Consider the following 18,132-nt stretch of genomic DNA (forward strand, 5'->3'; position numbering starts at 1 on the left):
AGCCTCGAAAGTTGCACTGGGTGCCTTTAAATGATAATTTTTCATAAATAAATAAACATTTTCGTGAAGAAGTTTGATATGTTAGGTTTTTTCCAAGGGGAGGATAAAAGTATCAAAATATGTGAAAACCATTATAAATTGGGGCATGCGGAGAATTTCAGTTAGGCCGATGGGGAGATTGTCGGTCTTGTCCACGCCAGTCGCAGGGAACGCGTCATTGTGTTTGTGCTACGGCCTTTAACTGTACAATCGCACAATAAACAGTCAAACTCTTTACATGAAAAACGATCATTTAAATCAACAAACAATTTATGTGTAATCCGGGGCATATAAAGACTGGGACCAGAAGATAATTACTTTCTCTCCATTGAAACCCATTCATATTTTTCGATCTCAAAGGGCTCATGGGCTCTACCTGAAGGGGCGCGTGACTTCGCCACTCGATTGTATATTGTAAAAAAAAAAATACTCAATTCATTATAATATTTAATTATAGTGTTAATTTAGTGAGCAATGGAAAGCACACAGGTGATCCGATCCAAACCTCCGGTAGATCCCATGGGACACATGAGATCGTAAAATATGAATGGGTTTCAATGCAGAGAAAGTAATTATTTTCTGGTCCCAGGGCCTCATGTACTAAGACTTGCGTGGATTTCATACTAAAACTTGGCGTACGCCAAAACCCAGAAACTGTCTTACGCACAAATAAATTCAGATGTATCAAAGTGTGCGAACGCATGGATCCAAGCACGTTTCTTTTGTACATCTCAATCCACGTGGAATTGAGCGCACATGCCGACGTGCCAAACTCCTCCCTGTCCACGCCCTCATTTGAATATGCAATTTCATTTAAATAGGCCTCTGGACCTGAGATTCACCTCGTATCCGATCACCTGGCACCATGAACAGAGGCAAAAAACGAAACTTCACGGAGTCTGAGCTCGAGATTTTACTCCACGAGGTAGAAATGCGCAAGCATATGCTATTTGGAACCCTGTCAACAGGGATTAATGCAAAACAAAAGAGAAGTGAGTGGGAGCGTGTTTGCGAGGCCGTCAATGCAGTGGGGTCTCAGCAGCGCACACACTCTGAAATTAAAAAGAAGTGGTCAGACCTCAAGGTGGAGGTGAAGCGGAGGGTTTCTGCCCACCGCCGAAGCGTGACCGCAACAGGTGGGGGGACGGGAGTGGGGGAACTCTCCCCCTTCGATTTGAGAGTGGCCGCTTTGATCGGTGACACGGCTCTCACCGGAGTGGTGGGAGCCCATGAAGGGGACACCGATCATCCCCACGGTCAGGGGCGGGCCGTACTATTAGGCAAACCAGGCATTTGCCTGGAGCCCCGGGCCCCATAGAAGGTTTTTGGGGCCCCCAATTTTTTTATTTTTTTATTTATTTTATTTTTTTTACCTTTATTTTTCCCGATAAAACATTAAGAACAGTTTCTTATTTACAATATTGATCTGGTCAAGAGGGCCCCAATGCATATATTTTTTCCCCATATTTATTATTTTATAAAAATCTCTTCACAATAGTAGCATCGGGATGTCTAATTATTACTCATGTTTTGACGATCTTTCCGTGTGCACCCCCCTTCAGTCTGCACTACATGGACTATTCCATGTTACGCGCATCACGCTCATCATGCGTATGCGGAAATTATGTCAAATTCAAAACAGTAAGCGGTAAGAGAGAGAGAGAGAGAAATCGAGTGAGACATAAATCGAGTGAAACATGAAGCGATCGTACGAAAGCGGGTCACATAAAAAGAAAGACCAAAGGCAGGACTTTCTTTCAAAGCTGCCAAAGCTATCCAGCTGTTTTACAGCCACCGCAGTGGCAGCGGGACCGTCGGCGGATCAAGAGCAGCCGTCAACGTCGTTTGCTGTCACGTTACTGCATCCTTTCATTCCAAGTGGCTCTGGCTCAGCCAGCAGCGATGCTAATGACGTGTGTCAACAAACTGACGGAGATGATGCACAACTGGTAGTGAATATTTCTCACTCTCCTTCTTCCACTTTGGTTATTGAAATGTATGACAATAACGATAACAATGACTGCGAGACACATATTCCTGTGGATGACCCAGCACTCTGGCCCAAGCTGCTGTGTCTTGGGCAGGTGCACACATATTCTTGTGGATGACCCAGCACTCTGGCCCAAGGGCCGCAGATTCACAAAAGCATACTATTACATAGTAATGAAAAATGGTGAGAGGGTGAACAGGTCTTGGTTAGTCTACAGTGAAAGTGCAGACCGTGTTTTTTGCTTTTGTTGTTGCCTTTCTGGAAAACAAAAACAACTGAGTGAGGAAGGATTTAAAGACTAGAATAACCTTGCAATGCATCTAATCAACCATGAAAGGTCTGAAGAGCACAGGAAATATAGTGATAGCTGGACGCAGCTATCAGTGGGTTTCCAGTAGTGGTTTCCAGTAGCTCACAGCAGATAGCTGCTGTGAGCTACTGGAAACCCTCAGGTAAATGAGGACTTATGGTTAACAGTCAGTGTAATGTGTCAACAAAACTAATCTTATTGTTTTGTATGTTATTCTCAATTTGTAAATAGATAATTAACATTTGCATGAAAGAAGGATAGTGACTTTTGTTCATCCCTTGTATGGAGTATTTCATTATGCGATATAAGGTACTGAGACCGGTAGATGCAGGGGCCCCCAAATGACTGTTCGCCTGGAGCCCCCAAAGGGCTAAGTTCGCCACTGCCCACGGTAAATATGCTGAAGTCATAAATGCTGTAATTATACTGGTCAATTGGCTGCTTGCAATACACATAAGTCGTGCGTAAAGATGCCAGGATATTAAAGACTTTGACTCGTGTTTATTAACTTAAATTTTTTATTTTTGAATAGACAAGCAAGGAGAGGGCACGGATTGCTCCGTCGGCCCCGGCGTCTCCTCCGTCGGCCCCGGCGTCTCCAGCGCCCTTCGGATTTAACCATTTGCGATGTCCTCTAACAACGCTAACGCAGCCATTCTTAAAACAATTTTCTTCATCCATTGCGCATGCTTTTATAGCCACCCATATAATTGCAAGGTGTGTTAATTGTTCATTAGTGTGTCTCTCCTTTTTCCATCAAAAAGATAATGCGCTTTAAAATGATGCGCATCAAAAGTTAGTGCGACATATGTGATGGAAAAAGGGTTATATCGCTCTAACGCCGATTTTGTCGCACTAAGTTAATTCGCTCTGCAGAGGTGGTTTTGGGAAAGTTCTAGCGACATAAAAGTAATGGAAAACGGCTGAAGCGATATAGAATGTCGCGCATGCGCATTGACAACGGAAAATCATCTAGCGGGTCAGAAAAATGTGCTTCAACACGGGGCATTGTGACACAATTTTAATTCGCTATAATCATTCTGTCGATGGAAAACCGTTTAGGCGCTTCTTATGTCGCTACAAATTAATTCGCTTTAAGAGTTAATTCGCTTGAAAATCTGATCGAAAAAGGACTTCTGATGTGCAAATCACTCTGATGAGTCATTGTTTTCACCTTTTTTCCCAGTTTCCCAGCGTCACCTCTAAGTGTCGCCAAAGGAACAATAGCTGTAGAAACGTGCGTACGACAGCTCTGGAGCTGGCGTGGGGACCGCACATTTTTACGGTCATTTCACGTTTTGTACATCTGAACGTGAGCGTGGAAAAGGACGTACGCCACGTTTTTGTGCGTACGCAACATTAGTACATGAGGCCGTCTTTATATGACCCGGATTACACACATGTTGTTTGTGGATTTAAATGAAAAATTGTCATGTCAAGAGTTTGGCCGTTTATTGTGAAATTGTTCAGTTAAAAAAGCTGTTGAGAAAACACAAAATTATAATTCAATTCCACAAACAACATATGTGTTATCCAGGGCATATAAAGACTGGGACCAGAAAATAAATACTTTCTCTGCATTGAAACACATTCACATTTTGCGATCTCACAGGTCCCGATCTCACGTGACCCTGTCTGCGAGGTCACGTGACTGAAGGGCGCTAGTGTTTACCTCGGGAGCCCCAGAGAGGACTCTCCAGAACCACGTCCAGCCCGTAGCCCACCATGACCGCTCTGACCGCGACCCCCCCGGCCATCTGCCTGCTGCTCCTCGGCCTGGCGAGCCGCTGCTCCGGGCTCCACATCCCGCCGCACGACGCCGTGGCCCGGGTAGCGCGCTTCGTGGCCAACCAGGTGACCTGGGCCTCCATGGCCACCATCTCCTCCCACGACCCGGTCCGCGGACAGCCCTTCTCCAACGCCTTCTCCGTCAGCGACGGGCCGCTGGGCCGCGGCTCCGGGGTGCCTTACCTCTACCTCACCCGCATGGAGGTCTCCGTCCAGGACCTGAAGGTGAGCCACGGGGGAGAGCTGGTTAGGGCGGTTAGAGTTGGTTAGTTAAGGTGCTAGGTTCGAGATGGTTAGGTTAGAGGTGGTTGGTTTAGTTTAGGGTAGAGTTGGTTAGGTTACAAGTAGTTGGTTTAGGTTAGTGGAGGTTAGGGTAGAGTTGGTTGGTTAAGGTGTTAGGTTAGATGTGGTTGGTTAAGGTACTATGTTAGCGAGGGTTAGTTTAGGTGAGGTTAGGTTAGTAATTTAGTTGTTATATTACTACGGTTATGGGTTAGTTTAGATGTTATGTAACTGCGGTTATTTGTTAGTTTAGATGTTATGTAACTACTATTATGGGTTAGTTTAGGTGTTGTCTAACTATTATTAATTCAGACGTTGTGTTATAGGTTAAGTACCTATGAGTTGAGGTGATGTGTAACTATGGGTTAGTTTAGGTGTTGTGTAACTTGGGTTGGTTTAGGTATTGTATAACTAGGGGTTAGTTTAGGTGATGTGTAACTACGGGTTAGTGTAGGTGTTGTGTAACTAGGTTAAAGGTTCTGTTTGTTTCGAATCTGTTGGTTTGGGATCTCGCTTCAAATACCAACCCACCCAACATCGCTGGTACAACCTTTATGTAACTCAACTATTACGTTGAGGTGTTTGGTAACCACGGTGATTCAGCAGATTTTCAGTCACATGGTGACAGCTGGTCCTCTCTGATAAGGTTTTATGGTTGGAGGAGTAGGGGTTACAAGATCCAGATAGGGAACTTCTAGAAGGTCTCGTCCCTCTGTAAGGGTTACCACCCACAACTAACTGAACCTACTGGGGAGGTCGTTAAGGAGCAGGAAGGGGTTGGACAGTACAGAGACAGGTCGTTAAGGAGCAGGTAGGGGTTAGACAGTACTGAGACAGGTCATTAAGGAGCAGGTAGGGGTTAGACAGTACAGAGACAGGTCATTAAGGAGCAGGTAGGGTTAGACAGTAGAGAGACAGGTCATTAAGGAGCAGGTAGGGGTTAGACAGTACAGAGACAGGTCACTTAAGGAGCAGGTAGGGGTTAGACAGTAGAGAGACAGGTCATTAAGGAGCAGGTAGGGGTTAGACAGTACAGAGACAGGTCACTTAAGGAGCAGGTAGGGGTTAGACAGTACAGAGACAGGCCACTAAGGAGCAGGTAGGGGTTAGACAGTAGAGAGACAGGTCATTAAGGAGCAGGTAGGGGTTAGACAGTACAGAGATGGGTCATTAAGGAGCAGGTAGGGGTTAGACAGTACAGAGACAGGTCATTAAGGAGCAGGTAGGGGTTAGACAGTACAGAGACAGGTCCTTAAGGAGCAAGTAGGGGTTAGACAGTACAGAGACAGGTCATTAAGGAGCAGGTAGGGGTTAGACAGTAGACAGGTCATTAAGGAGCAGCTGGGGTTAGGCAGTCCTAACCGGGTGCTGTGCTGCAGGTGAACCCCCAGGCCTCCCTCTCCATGTCCCTGGCCCAGACGGACTACTGCGCCCAGCAGGGCTTCGACCCCCAGAGCCCGCTGTGTGCCCACGTCATCCTGTCAGGGTCCGTCCTGCAGGTGAGCCCCCGCATCACACACCCAGCTGGAGCCTTCACTACCGGTAGCCATGGCAACCCGTACCCAGGGAAACCAGTAGGCATGGCAACTCTTTGCTATGACAACCATTAGCAACCAATAGCCAGGACAACCAATAGCCATGACAACCAGTAGCAACCAATAGCCAGGACAACCAGTAGCCATGACAACCAGTAGCCGTAGCAACCAGTAGCCATGACGACCAGTAGCCATGATATCCAGTAGCCACCCATAATCATGGCAACCAGTAGCATCAGCCATGACAACCAGTAGGCATGACATTGAGTCGCCATGACGGCCTTCAGCATCAGGACCCCCTGATGCGGGTGGTCCCAGTCAGACCAGTCAGACCAGTGAAGCTGTGATCCTCCAGGTCAACGACACTGCGGAGGCAGAGTTTGCCAAGAAGTGGCTGTTCTGGCGTCACCCCGAGATGGTGGACTGGCCCTCCGACCACGACTGGTTCTTCGCCAAGTTCAACATCAGCCAGGTCTGGGGGCGGGGCTTCAGGGAGGGGAGGGTGTGGTCCCTGTGTTGTGGGCGGGGTCTGTGTGTTGTGGGTGTTGTGGGCGGGGCTAATTGTGTTGTGGGTGTGGTCTGTGTGTTGTGGGTGTGGTCTGTGTCTTGTGTGTTGTGGGTGTGGTCTGTGTGTTGTGGGTGTTGTCTGTGAGTCGTGGGTGGGGCTAACAGTAAATTTAATTTAATGTACATTTATTTGTAAAGCACATTTAAAAAACAACAACAGTTGATCAAAGTGCTATAAAAAATAAAAGATAAAACAAACAACAATAAAACAAGTAAAAATCATACATCTGAGTCGCTGATAATAATAACAGTAATAACAATGATAATGTAGGCTAGAAGTTAACCCAATGTAATGAATTGATATGCAATCAGGATCAAAAGACTAAAAGTACGGCCACAATGAAAGCATTACGCGCATTAGAGGCGTTGTAAATCAGCATTTTTGAATAGGAAACCACTGGTTTAGGCTCGTAGATGCGTTACACGCCCTAAAGCAGCGCGTTAGACATGTTTTACGCACCGAAATAATGCACCTAACGCGCAGAGTTAAAAAAATTGAACTTTTGACGCGCCTACGTGTGACGCTTAGCCGCGATAGCCAATCAGCGTTGAGCTTGACACGACGTCACTGGCAGAGAGACGGAGGACGCACAGAAGCAGAAAGAACATGGACGACCAAGTCATCGATTCAGTGTGTGCTGAAACGATGAGGAGGTGGTGAAACTCACCCCGCTGTGAGCGCCTACGGATGATGTCTCGCGCTAGAGTTTAGATTCTCTGCCCGGCCCGTGCCGTCCCGCGGGCCGGGTCGGGCTCGGGCCTTTGATCGAGCGTTTTTATTTTATTTTTATCATTGGTTTATAAGCCTAATTTGAGGAGAAATCTATGCCATAAACAGAAATATTATAGGCCTTTATTACACGGGTCTTCTCAATGCCGTGGAACGCTCCGTTCACTTGCATGGGTAGTAGTCCGGTGACTTGTCAACCCCAGCGTCTTCGGTTGCTAAGCGACGTCAACGTCTTTGGCTGACTATTTCTCTGCAGATCAACGCTACGAATGCTGCTAAAGAATAAATCGTAAAAAGACACACCATGTGAAGTTAGTGAAGTTTTGGCAAGTAGCCATGTAATAAGCGGGATAATGTATAGAACGTCGAAAATAAGCCCCTTCAGGGCGAAGCAAGACACCTCCGCTGGGCGGGCTCATCTAGCTGCGTAGGCGCGTTAGGCGCGTTGATCCATTTTTGTGACACACCATGATCAAGCGTCAGGTTAGGCGTGTTACACGCGTAACGCGTTCAGTGTTGCCGTACCTTAAAATATGAGAAAGATGCGGTAAAAGAAAGGTTAAACTGAATTAAAGGCAGTAGAGTAGAGATGGGCTCTAAGATTGAACAGTGTGTGTGTTGCAGGTGTGGGTGCTGGACTACTTTGGGGGGGTGAAGACCGTAACCCCTGAAGAATACTTCCAAGCCACGCCCTTCAGGAAGCACCCCCACTCCGGGTGAACTGGCCGTCGCCGCGGCGACCCGCTGGCGCCCTCTGACCCCTGCCCCCGTCAGTAGTGATTGAGTCGGGGGGGGGGGGGGAGAGGGAGTTCCGGAGGTGTGGTCCGTCCGTCCGTCTGTCCGTCCGTCCAAACCACTCGGGGTTTGGTTGTGTGCATCCGTCCTGAGGCCCCGGCCGCTGTCGCCATGGCGACGGCAGGCGGAACACTTCCTGTTCCTTTCAGCGTGTGTTGATAGCATCTCGTGGCGAGGAGGCGGGGGGGGGGTGAGCAGCCGCAGAGCAGGAAGTGGACCTCGTAGCTGCCGCTCCACGTTGGCTGATTGAAGCCACTTCTGTTTACGACCGGAAACCCAGTGAACCAAACTCCACTAGGCTTTACTTCACTGGGCTTTACTCCGTAAGGCTTTACTCCACTAGGCCTTACTTCACTAGGCTTTACTCCGTAAGGCTTTACTTCACTAGGCTTTACTTCACTGGGCTTTACTCCGTAAGGCTTTACTCCACTAGGCCTTACTTCACTAGGCTTTACTCCGTAAGGCTTTACTTCACTAGGCTTTACTTCACTGGGCTTTACTCCGTAAGGCTTTACTCCACTAGGCCTTACTTCACTAGGCTTTACTCCGTAAGGCTTTACTTCACTAGGCTTTACTTCACTGGGCTTTACTCCGTAAGGCCTTACTCCACTAGGCCTTACTTCACTAGGCTTTACTCCGTAAGGCTTTACTTCACTGGACTTCACTCCACTAGGCTTTACTCCACTAGGCCTTACTTCACTGGACTTCACTCCACTAGGCTTTACTTCACTGGGCTTTACTCCGTAAGGCTTTACTTCACTAGGCTTTACTTCACTGGGCTTTACTCCGTAAGGCTTTACTCCACTAGGCCTTACTTCACTAGGATTACTAATCTGCTGTTTCTACTGTCTGATATAAAAGCCATTCCTTATGAGGGAATCATTTTCAATGATCTTATATTACACTATACTTTATATTATACTCAACAATTATTTGTGATTATATTTTTGTGTCAATTATAACCAACTAACACTTTGTATGGATTTATAGTAATAAAGTTTTTGTGAAAACCAAGATTCCTTTCTGAAATTTGTTCTACTATCAGGCTAGCTAATGTAGCTAAACCCAGGCTAGCTAATTTAGCTAAACCCAGGCTAGCTAATGAGGCTAAACACAGGCTAGCTAATGAGGCTAAACACCTGTAGGCTAGCTAATGCGGCTAAACACAGGCTAGCTAATGAGGCTAAACACCTGTAGGCTAGCCTCTAGTTCCAGGCCTCCTCTGTGACTTAAAGTCAAACCTTTCTGAAACCCTTCTGTGGGGTTAAACTGGCTGAGGCTGCGTCGGTACGCGTTAGTGTGAGCATGTATATTTAGTGTGATCGCTGTCTTTAACCACATCCTGCCTGCGTGTGACAAAGAGAAGAGAGAATAAGGAGAAGAGCTGCTTCTCATCTGGTGGCTCGTCGTTGGACTGGGTGCTGTTGTGACTGGGTGCTGGTGTGTCTGGTTCTGGTGTGACTGGTTCTGGTTCCTGCTGAGATGTCTCTCCTGCCACCCGTTGTGGGCCTGTTGCTGCTGCTCTCTCTGCCCGCCGCTGCAGGTAAGAACCGCTCGACACACACACCTACTGCACCGGCCAGAACCAGTTCTGCACCTTCAACTGGTTAGAAACACCAAGGATCCACTTTAAACTGGTTTAGAAACACCTAGGATCCACTTGAAACTGGTTTAGAAACAACTTGAACTAAGACACACTTGAGTCCTTAGTTTAAACTGGTTTAGAAGCACAACTAGGATACAAATCAATAATGGATCTGTAGTTGATCACTACTAGAGAGAAGCCCAACTAGGATACAAATCAATAATGGATCTGTAGTTGATCAGTACTAGAGAGAAGCCCAACTAGGATACAAATCAATAATGGATCTGTAGTTGATCACTAGAGGTGCACTCAGAAGGAGTGAGCCGATGGCCGTAAACACGGCTGTTCCTCAAAATGGCTGCCCTACTGCTGCAGCCATCTTACACACACACACACACACACACACACACACACACACACACACACACACACACACACACGAGCGACAACCACATTCCAAACTCCGGGCGTAGCTGTAGGTTACACCAGACCCAGATGGTCCGGTCTAACGCAGTATTATTATACCTTATTGTCTTGACACATTTTATACATTGGTCATTGTGCTGCTAAAACAGTGTACTGTTAAAGTGGAAAAGAGTAAGTGCTTTATCAAGTAAATATAAAAACTCCTTTATTTTACATGTCTAAAGGACACCGATGAATCAACCCTACTTGACAACACACACACACACACATACACGCAAACACACACACACTTATTTAACACGCACACACACACACACACACATATAACACACACACACACACACACACACATATAACACACACACAAATATATAACACAGCCACACACACGCTCACATACAGAGTGTCTGACGGCTCTGTGATGGGGACTTCCTCTGAACCACAGTGTGGCGTCCTGACTCAGCCCATGAGCCCGAGGGCCTGGCGGTGGTCGGACTGAATCCCAAACCTACACGCGAGGCAGCAGTGACGCGAACAGCGTGTTGTTACACCGGCGGGAACCTAGGGGGGCGACGCCCCCGTCACTGGAGCGTTCAAACTTCATCAACACCTGCAGGCAGACGTTAGCCCATCAGGCTAGCACCTTCAGGCTAACGTTAGCCCATCAGGCTAGCACCTTCAGGCTAACGTTAGCCCATCAGGCTAGCACCTTCAGGCTAACGTTAGCCCATCAGGCTAGCACCTTCAGGCTAACGTTAGCCCATCAGGCTAGCACCTTCAGGCTAACGTTAGCCCATCAGGCTGACTCCATCCAGCGCTGAACGCTAACCTTTGACCTCTGTGACCCCTGTAGCGGGCATGACGATGTACGACCCCAGACTCTGCTACATCCTGGACGGCTTCCTCGCCGGGTACGGTCTGGTCATCACCGGACTCTACCTTAAGGAGAAGGTCTGCCCCGACCAACCTACACCCTAACCTACACCCTAACACCCAATCTACACCCTAACACCTAACACCCTACCTACACCCTAACACCCAGCCTACACCCTAACCTACACCCTAACACCCAACCTACACCCTAACCGCTACACCCTAACACCCAACACCCTACCTACACCCTAACATCCAACCTACAACCTAACCTACACCCTAACACCCAACCTACACCCTAACCTCTACAACCTAACCTACATCTTAACCTACACCCTAACACCCTTACCAACACCTAACACCCAACCTACACCCCAACCTCTACACACTAACCTCTACACCCTACCCTACAATCTAACCTACACCCTAACACCAAACCTACAGCCTAACCTCTACACCCAACCTACACCCTAACCTTTACACCCTGACCTGCACCCTAACCTTCCATCTCTTTTCTCTAGAGCTAGGAGTCTGTACCTATAGCCAGGAGTCTGTACCTTTCTCTAGAGCTAGGAGTCTGTACCTATAGCCAGGAGTCTGTACCTTTCTCTAGAGCTAGGAGTCTGTACCTTTCTCTAGAGCTAGGAGTCTGTACCTTTCTCTAGAGCTAGGAGTCTGTATCTATAGCCAGGAGTCTGTACCTCTCTCTAGAGTAAGGAGTCTGTGCCTTTCTCTAGAGTAAGGAGTCTGTGCCTTTCTCTAGAGCTAGGAGTCTGTGCCTTTCTCTAGAGCTAGGAGTCTGTACCTTTCTCTAGAGCTAGGAGTCTGTACGTTCTCTAGAGCTAGGAGTCTGTATCTATATCTAGGAGTTTGTACCTTTCTCTAGAGCTAGGAGTCTGTATCTATAGCCAGGAGTCTGCACCTTTCTCTAGAGCTAGGAGTCTGTATCTATAGCCAGGAGTCTGTACCTTTCTCTAGAGCTTGGAGTCTGTACCTCTCTCTATAGTAAGGAGTCTGTGCCTTTCTCTAGAGCTAGGAGTCTGTGCCTTTCTCTAGAGCTAGGAGTCTGTACCTTTCTCTAGAGCTAGGAGTCTGTACCTTTCTCTAGGGCTAGGAGTCTGTACCTTTCTCTAGAGCTAGGAGTCTGTACGTCCTCTAGAGCTAGGAGTCTGTATCTGTAGCCAGGAGTCTGTACCTTTCTCTAGAGCTAGGAGTCTGTATCTATAGCCAGGAGTCTGTACCTTTCTCTAGAGCTAGGAGTCTGTATCTATAGCCAGGAGTCTGTACCTTTCTCTAGAGCTAGGAGTCTGTATCTATAGCCAGGAGTCTGTACCTTTCTCTAGAGCTAGGAGTCTGTATCTATAGCCAGGAATCTGTACCTTTCTCTAGAGCTAGGAGTCTGTACGTTCTCTAGAGCTAGGAGTCTGTACGTTCTCTAGAGCTAGGAGTCTGTATCTATATCTAGGAGTTTGTACCTTTCTCTAGAGCCGTCATACTGTATCTATGCATCATAATTGCATTTCATATTTTCTGAGTTTGGGTTTTTCTTTTGTATTTGTTTAGTTTTTCACTTCCAAGAAGAAGAAAGACAAAGAAAACCTCTTCTCGGTAAATATTTGTGTGTGTGTGTGTGTGTGTGTGTGTGTGTGTGTGTGTGTGTGTGTGTGTGTGTGTGTGTGTGTGTGTGTGTGTGTGTGTGTGTGTGTGTGTGTGTGTGTAATGATGAAATTAATGCAAACAAATGAATTTACAAAAAGGAATATCGACCGATCGTGATTATTAGACATATTATTTATTCATATGATGATATATACAAGGACGCATTCTATAAATATTTTTTGATGCCTGTTTCAGAACCGCACCCAACCAGAACAACATTACCAAGTAAGGCACACACACACACACACACACACACACACACACACACACACACACACACACACTAGTAACACTGTGTGTGTGTGTGTGTGTTCTTTCAGCCATTGAAGAAGCGGGACCCAGATGCTGATTACAATGAACTACCTCTGAAACGAGAAGTAAGCATGTGTGTGGTCTGTCTGTCCGTCTGTCCGTCTGTCTGTCTGTCTGTCTGTCTGTCCGTCTGTCCGTCTGTCCGTCTGTCCGTCTGTCTGTCTGTCTGTCTGTTTGTCTGTCTGTCTGTTTTTATGTCTCCCTCCCACTCTGTCGGTCTGTCTGTCTGTCAGTCCGTCTGTTTTTATGCCTCCCTCTGTCTGTCTGTCTGTCTGTCTGTCTGTCTGTCTGTCTGTCTGTCCCTCTCTCTTTCTGTCTATCTGTCTCTCTGTTTCTATCTCTCTCTCTCTCTCTCTCTCTCTCTCTCTCTCTCTCTCTCTCTCTCTCTCTCTCTCTCTCTCTCTCTCTCTCTCTCTCTCTCTCTCTCTCTCTCTATTGCTCTCTCTCTCTCTGTCTGTCTGTCTGTCTGTCTGTTTCTGTCTCTCTCTCTCTCTCTCTCTCTCTCTCTCTCTCTCTCTCTCTCCTTCCCTTCAATTCATCAAAGCTGTATTGCCATGGGAAACAAACACATTGCCAAAGCAGATGAAAAATGCGACCAAAAGGAAAATATGAACTATGTCAAATATAAAAAGCTGTTACAAAATCTCTCTCTCTCTCTCCCCCCCCCCCCTCCCTCTGTAGCGCCAAAGGAAGAACGATCAACAGGTTTACCAGGTGAGTCTCTTTAGTTTGTAGTCATCTTTTCTCCATGGTTACCACGTTGTGTTCTAGTTACCGTGGTAACCTTGTCATCTTGTGTTAATTGTGGTCTTCTCTCCGTGGTTACCCAGGATCTGAATCTGGGCAGGGACAGAGACACCTACAACACCCTACCGATGCAACCCCTAGCTGCTGCCAGCCGCTAAATAACCACGCTCATGAACGCACCGCTAAACCGCTAAACAACCAGGCTCCTGAACGCACCTCCAGACCGCTAAACAACCACACTCCTGAACGCACCTCCAGACCGCTAAACAACTGCGCTCCTGAACGCACCGCCAGACTGCTGAACAACCACGTTCCTGAACGCACCGCCATACTGCTAAACAACCACGCTCCTGAACGCACACCAGACCGCTAAACAACCACGCTCCTGAACGCACCGCCAGACCGCTAAACTACCAGGCTCCTGAACGCACCGCCAGACCCTTAAACAACCACGCTACTGAACGCACCTCCAGACCGCTAAACAACCATGCTCTTGAACGCACCGCCATACCGTTAAAGGCACCCAGTGCAACTTCATGTAAACATTCAATGAAAAATAAACATTCAATTTCTAGTCTTTTTTACACGTAGTAAGTTTCAATAACTCCATACCATTACATGTCGACATTCAAGGAGCAAAGATGAGACGTCGTTGTGTGGTGAGAACTGATAGAAAATCGTAAACAACAACAATCGCCGGTGGGGAGAAGCCATTTTTCCATTGACTGGAAGCCTGCTTTATTTATTGTAGGTTACAAAAAATAAAGAAAATGGCGGCATTGTTGTTGTTATCGATTTTCCATCAGTTCTCACCACACAACGACGTCTCAACTTTGCTGCTTGAATGTCGGTATGTAATGGTATGGAGTTATTGAAACTTACTACGTGTAAAAAAGACTAGAAATTGAATGTTTATTTTTAAGCCTCGAAAGTTGCACTGGGTGCCTTTAAACTACCAAGCTCCTGAACGGACCTCCAGACCGCTAAACAACCACGCTCCTGAACGCACCGCCAGACTGCTAAACAACCACGCTCCTGAACGCACCTCCAGACCCTTTCACGCCCAACGAGCTGAGATACTGTAGCCATGAAATCTGCTTTCCTGAGATGTTATTTGAATAACTGAATTTAATCTTGATATTGTGGTAATATTATGTTCTTTATGTCAATTTTGTTTTGCTATGATATACTTCAGTTTATTGATTTTATTAGTTCCTTATATTATTTCATGCTTAATACATTCCTATTAATAAATACATTTAGGATGTCCCTTTTCATTTTTAGTTTATTTGGATTTTCTCAAACTGCGTAAACATTAGAAGTAAGAAACCCTTTATGTCTGTCTGCCATCATGCAATATTGAATTAAATACATATTCGTACGCCAGTTCTAAATCCATAATATGAGCCTGCTTCTTTTGGTCTTTTACTGCGTCTTTTTCTCAATTCTTCCCGATTGGTTATTTGAAGTCAACACTCAAACCCCAGGTGTCCCAGGATGTGTCGGACAAGAACGCACCGCTAGGAGGAGAGGGGCGTGGCGGGACTGGACTGCTGGCTACAGTTAGCATCCCATCCAGAGCCGACGCTGGCGGGTTGATAGCAGTAAGCTCAACCCTTAGCACTCCGGGGGCTCGTCTCACCTCACCACGACCTCAGCGGTACTGGGACAATGTTGTCAACACGACGGAGTACTTCCACACCTCACCAGCTAGCGACTAGCGTGTAGCCCTCTAGCGGGTTAGCCTTTAGCTTATAGCCCTCTAGCGGGTTAGCTGTTAGCCGTTAGCTTTGTCGCTAAAAACAAGTAAAAGCAGCGTCACCATGGAGACCAACGTGACGAAGAGACGCGACAACAAGAAGGCCCTGAGAGTGAAGGTCATCAGCCTGGGCGACGCCGAGGTTGGCAAGGTAACATGTTATAGGAGTCAACATGTTAGAGTACATGGTATAGGAGTGAACATGTCAGAGGATGTAACATGTTATAGGAGTGAACATGTTACAGTATTAGGTTGATGAGCCGGGGGGACAGCGAGGTCGGCAAGGTAACATGTTATAGGAGTCAACATGTTAGAGTACATGGTATAGGAGTGAACATGTCAGAGGATGTAACATGTTATAGGAGTGAACATGTTACAGTATTAGGTTGATGAGCCGGGGGGACAGCGAGGTCGGCAAGGTAACATGTTATAGGAGTGAACCTGTTATAATAACGTGTACATTAGTATGAGGGTGACGCTGAGGTCAGTGTTGAATAGGGCTGCCCCAGACTAGTCGACCAACGTTAGTCGATGAGAAGAGTCTCAGTCAACCAAGTTTTCATTGGTTGGTTGGTCGCAAAACCGACCAATATGTTCCAATCATTCTGATCAAATCATACTAATTATGCGATGTGTGTTCTCTCGGGGGTAACACCTTTCATTTTGACAAGCAGTGGGTCTGCTTATAGGGCGGAACATGGTCGGTATGAAGCGGCAGACGATTATTGACAGGCTGGGTACACTATTCTTAGTTTCACAAACTTAACAGTACACGTTTGCACAGACACAACCGGACTCGTTAATTACTTCACCAAACTGACACATGCTACCGCTCGCTCTCCTCACTCGTCCACTCACAAACACACACACATACACTACTCTCGTAACAATTATTACAATTATTTAATTTATCTTCAATGTGTATTGGCCAATCTGATTTGTCTTGACGCAATTACGATTCAGCCTACGCATAGCATGCACGCAAACTCACAGACAGACACAAGACGACAAACAAGTTCTCATTCTTATAATTGACTAAGAGCGGCTTTTTCTTAAAGACATAGAAAAGAAGATTAGAAAGGAAAGAAAACTGAATCAGTTTATATGTTACAAACTTCCTTATTGTGTTGTAATGCAAGCTGCATTGATTATTGCATTGTTCATAGAAAGTCATATGAACAGCTCTCTCTCTCTCTCTAATGTCTAGTCTCTCTCTCTCAGTATATATCTCTCTACCCCTCTCTCTCTCTCTGTTAGTATATCTCTACCCCTCTCTCTCGCTCTCTGATAGTATATCTCTCTACCCCTCTCTCTCTCTGTTAGTATATCTCTCTACCCCTCTCTCTCTCTGATACTATATCACTCTACCCCTCTCTCTCTCTGTTACTATATCTCTCTACCCCTCTCTCTGATGACCACTTGACCTCTGCTTGTTTCAGAGCTGCATCATCAAGCGCTACTGTGAGAAGAGATTCGTGCCGAAGTATCTGGCGACCATCGGCATCGACTATGGTGTCACCAAGTAAGGACACGCCCCCTCCTCTATAGACATAGTGCAGCTTTAACCAGACATCGACTGGTGTCACCAAGTAAGGACACGCCCCCTCCTCTATAGACATAGTGCAGCTTTAACCAGACATCGACTGGTGTCACCAAGTAAGGACACGCCCCCTCCTCTATAGACATAGTGCAGCTTTAATCAGACATCGACTGGTGTCACCAAGTAAGGACACGCCCCCTCCTCTATAGACATAGTGCAGCTTTAATCAGACATCGACTGGTGTCACCAAGTAAGGACACGCCCCCCTCCTCTATAGACATAGTGCAGCTTTAACCAGACTGTGTGTGTGTGTGTGTGTGTGTGTGTGTGTGTGTGTGTGTGTGTGTGTGTGTGTGTGTGTGTGTGTGTGTGTGTGTGTGTGTGTGTGTGTGTGTGTGTGTGTGTGTGTGTGTGTGTTAGGGTTCAGGTTCGGGACAGAGAAATCAAAGTTAACATCTTTGACATGGCTGGTCACCCCTTTTTCTATGAGGTAAGAACACACACAAGCACAAACAAACACGCACATAAAATCTCTGTGTCTACCTGCCCAGGTGGTAATGAGTATTACCTGGTCAGGTGGTAATGAGTTCATTACCTGGTCAGGTGGTAATGAGTATTACCTGGTCAGGTGGTAATGAGTATTACCTGGTCAGGTGGTAATGAGTTCATTACCTGGTCAGGTGGTAATGAGTCCTACCTGGTCAGGTGGTAATGAGTCCTACCTGGTCAGGTGGTAATGAGTCCTACCTGGTCAGGTGGTAATGAGTCCTACCTGGTCAGGTGGTAATGAGTCCTACCTGGTCAGGTAGTAATGAGTTCATTACCTTGTCAGGTGGTTATGAGTTCATTACCTGGTCAGGTGGTAATGAGTCCTACCTGGTCAGGTGGTAATGAGTTCATCACCTGGTCAGGTGGTAATGAGTTCATCACCTGGTCCCCAGGTGCGTCATGAGTTCATCACCTGGTCCCCAGGTGCGTAATGAGTTCTACCTGCCCAGGTGGTAATGAGTATTACCTGCCCAGGTGGTAATGAGTTCATCAACTGGTCCCCAGGTGGTAATGAGTCCTACCTGCCCAGGTGGTAATGAGTATAACCTGGTCAGGTGGTAATGAGTGCTACCTGGTCAGGTGGTAATGAGTTCATCACCTGGTCCCGTGACCGTATCGATCCATTTCTTTATTATGATGATGTTGA

General features: G+C 46.7%; 3 protein-coding genes across 3 annotated transcripts in view; all 3 read left to right on the forward strand.

The window, feature by feature from the left end:
- Positions 1 to 3,961: 3,961 nt before the first annotated feature.
- On the forward strand, positions 3,962 to 9,037 carry creg1 (cellular repressor of E1A-stimulated genes 1). Its single transcript, XM_056588021.1, has 4 exons — positions 3,962 to 4,352; positions 5,789 to 5,908; positions 6,300 to 6,416; positions 7,866 to 9,037. Exons 1-4 carry the CDS (start codon positions 4,065 to 4,067, stop codon positions 7,959 to 7,961), a joined length of 621 nt encoding a protein of 206 aa, XP_056443996.1. The 5' UTR covers positions 3,962 to 4,064; the 3' UTR covers positions 7,962 to 9,037.
- A 248-nt stretch (positions 9,038 to 9,285) lies between these two features.
- On the forward strand, positions 9,286 to 14,167 carry LOC130380722 (high affinity immunoglobulin epsilon receptor subunit gamma-like). Its single transcript, XM_056588027.1, has 7 exons — positions 9,286 to 9,579; positions 10,901 to 10,998; positions 12,484 to 12,528; positions 12,775 to 12,804; positions 12,900 to 12,956; positions 13,573 to 13,605; positions 13,722 to 14,167. The coding sequence occupies exons 1-7, from the start codon at positions 9,519 to 9,521 to the stop codon at positions 13,794 to 13,796; spliced, it is 399 nt and encodes a 132-aa protein (XP_056444002.1). The 5' UTR covers positions 9,286 to 9,518; the 3' UTR covers positions 13,797 to 14,167.
- Positions 14,168 to 14,531: 364 nt separating this feature from the next.
- Positions 14,532 to 18,132, forward strand: part of dnajc27 (DnaJ (Hsp40) homolog, subfamily C, member 27) — a 6,658-nt gene continuing 3,057 nt past the window's right edge. Inside the window, exons 1-3 of the mRNA XM_056588020.1 lie at positions 14,532 to 15,548; positions 16,837 to 16,919; positions 17,358 to 17,427. Coding sequence (XP_056443995.1) covers positions 15,462 to 15,548; positions 16,837 to 16,919; positions 17,358 to 17,427 — 240 coding nt within the window. The 5' untranslated portion in view covers positions 14,532 to 15,461. The remainder of the gene's footprint in view (positions 15,549 to 16,836; positions 16,920 to 17,357; positions 17,428 to 18,132) is intronic.

Source organism: Gadus chalcogrammus, chromosome 4 (genome assembly GCF_026213295.1).
Source record: "Gadus chalcogrammus isolate NIFS_2021 chromosome 4, NIFS_Gcha_1.0, whole genome shotgun sequence".
NCBI classification, from domain to species: Eukaryota; Metazoa; Chordata; class Actinopteri; order Gadiformes; family Gadidae; genus Gadus; species Gadus chalcogrammus.

What these genes read in the sequence shown, in the direction of transcription:
- LOC130380722 (XM_056588027.1), top strand. Translation starts at nt 9,519, where the DNA reads ATGTCTCTCCTGCCACCCGTTGTGGGCCTGTTGCTGCTGCTCTCTCTG. An exon ending in GACTCTACCTTAAGGAGAAG is followed by an intron (nt 10,999 to 12,483) that starts GTCTGCCCCGAC and finishes GTATTTGTTTAG; the next exon opens with TTTTTCACTTCCAAGAAGAA. An exon ending in ACGATCAACAGGTTTACCAG is followed by an intron (nt 13,606 to 13,721) that starts GTGAGTCTCTTT and finishes GTGGTTACCCAG; the next exon opens with GATCTGAATCTGGGCAGGGA.
- creg1 (XM_056588021.1), top strand. Translation starts at nt 4,065, where the DNA reads ATGACCGCTCTGACCGCGACCCCCCCGGCCATCTGCCTGCTGCTCCTC. An exon ending in TCTCCGTCCAGGACCTGAAG is followed by an intron (nt 4,353 to 5,788) that starts GTGAGCCACGGG and finishes GCTGTGCTGCAG; the next exon opens with GTGAACCCCCAGGCCTCCCT. An exon ending in TGTCAGGGTCCGTCCTGCAG is followed by an intron (nt 5,909 to 6,299) that starts GTGAGCCCCCGC and finishes GTGATCCTCCAG; the next exon opens with GTCAACGACACTGCGGAGGC.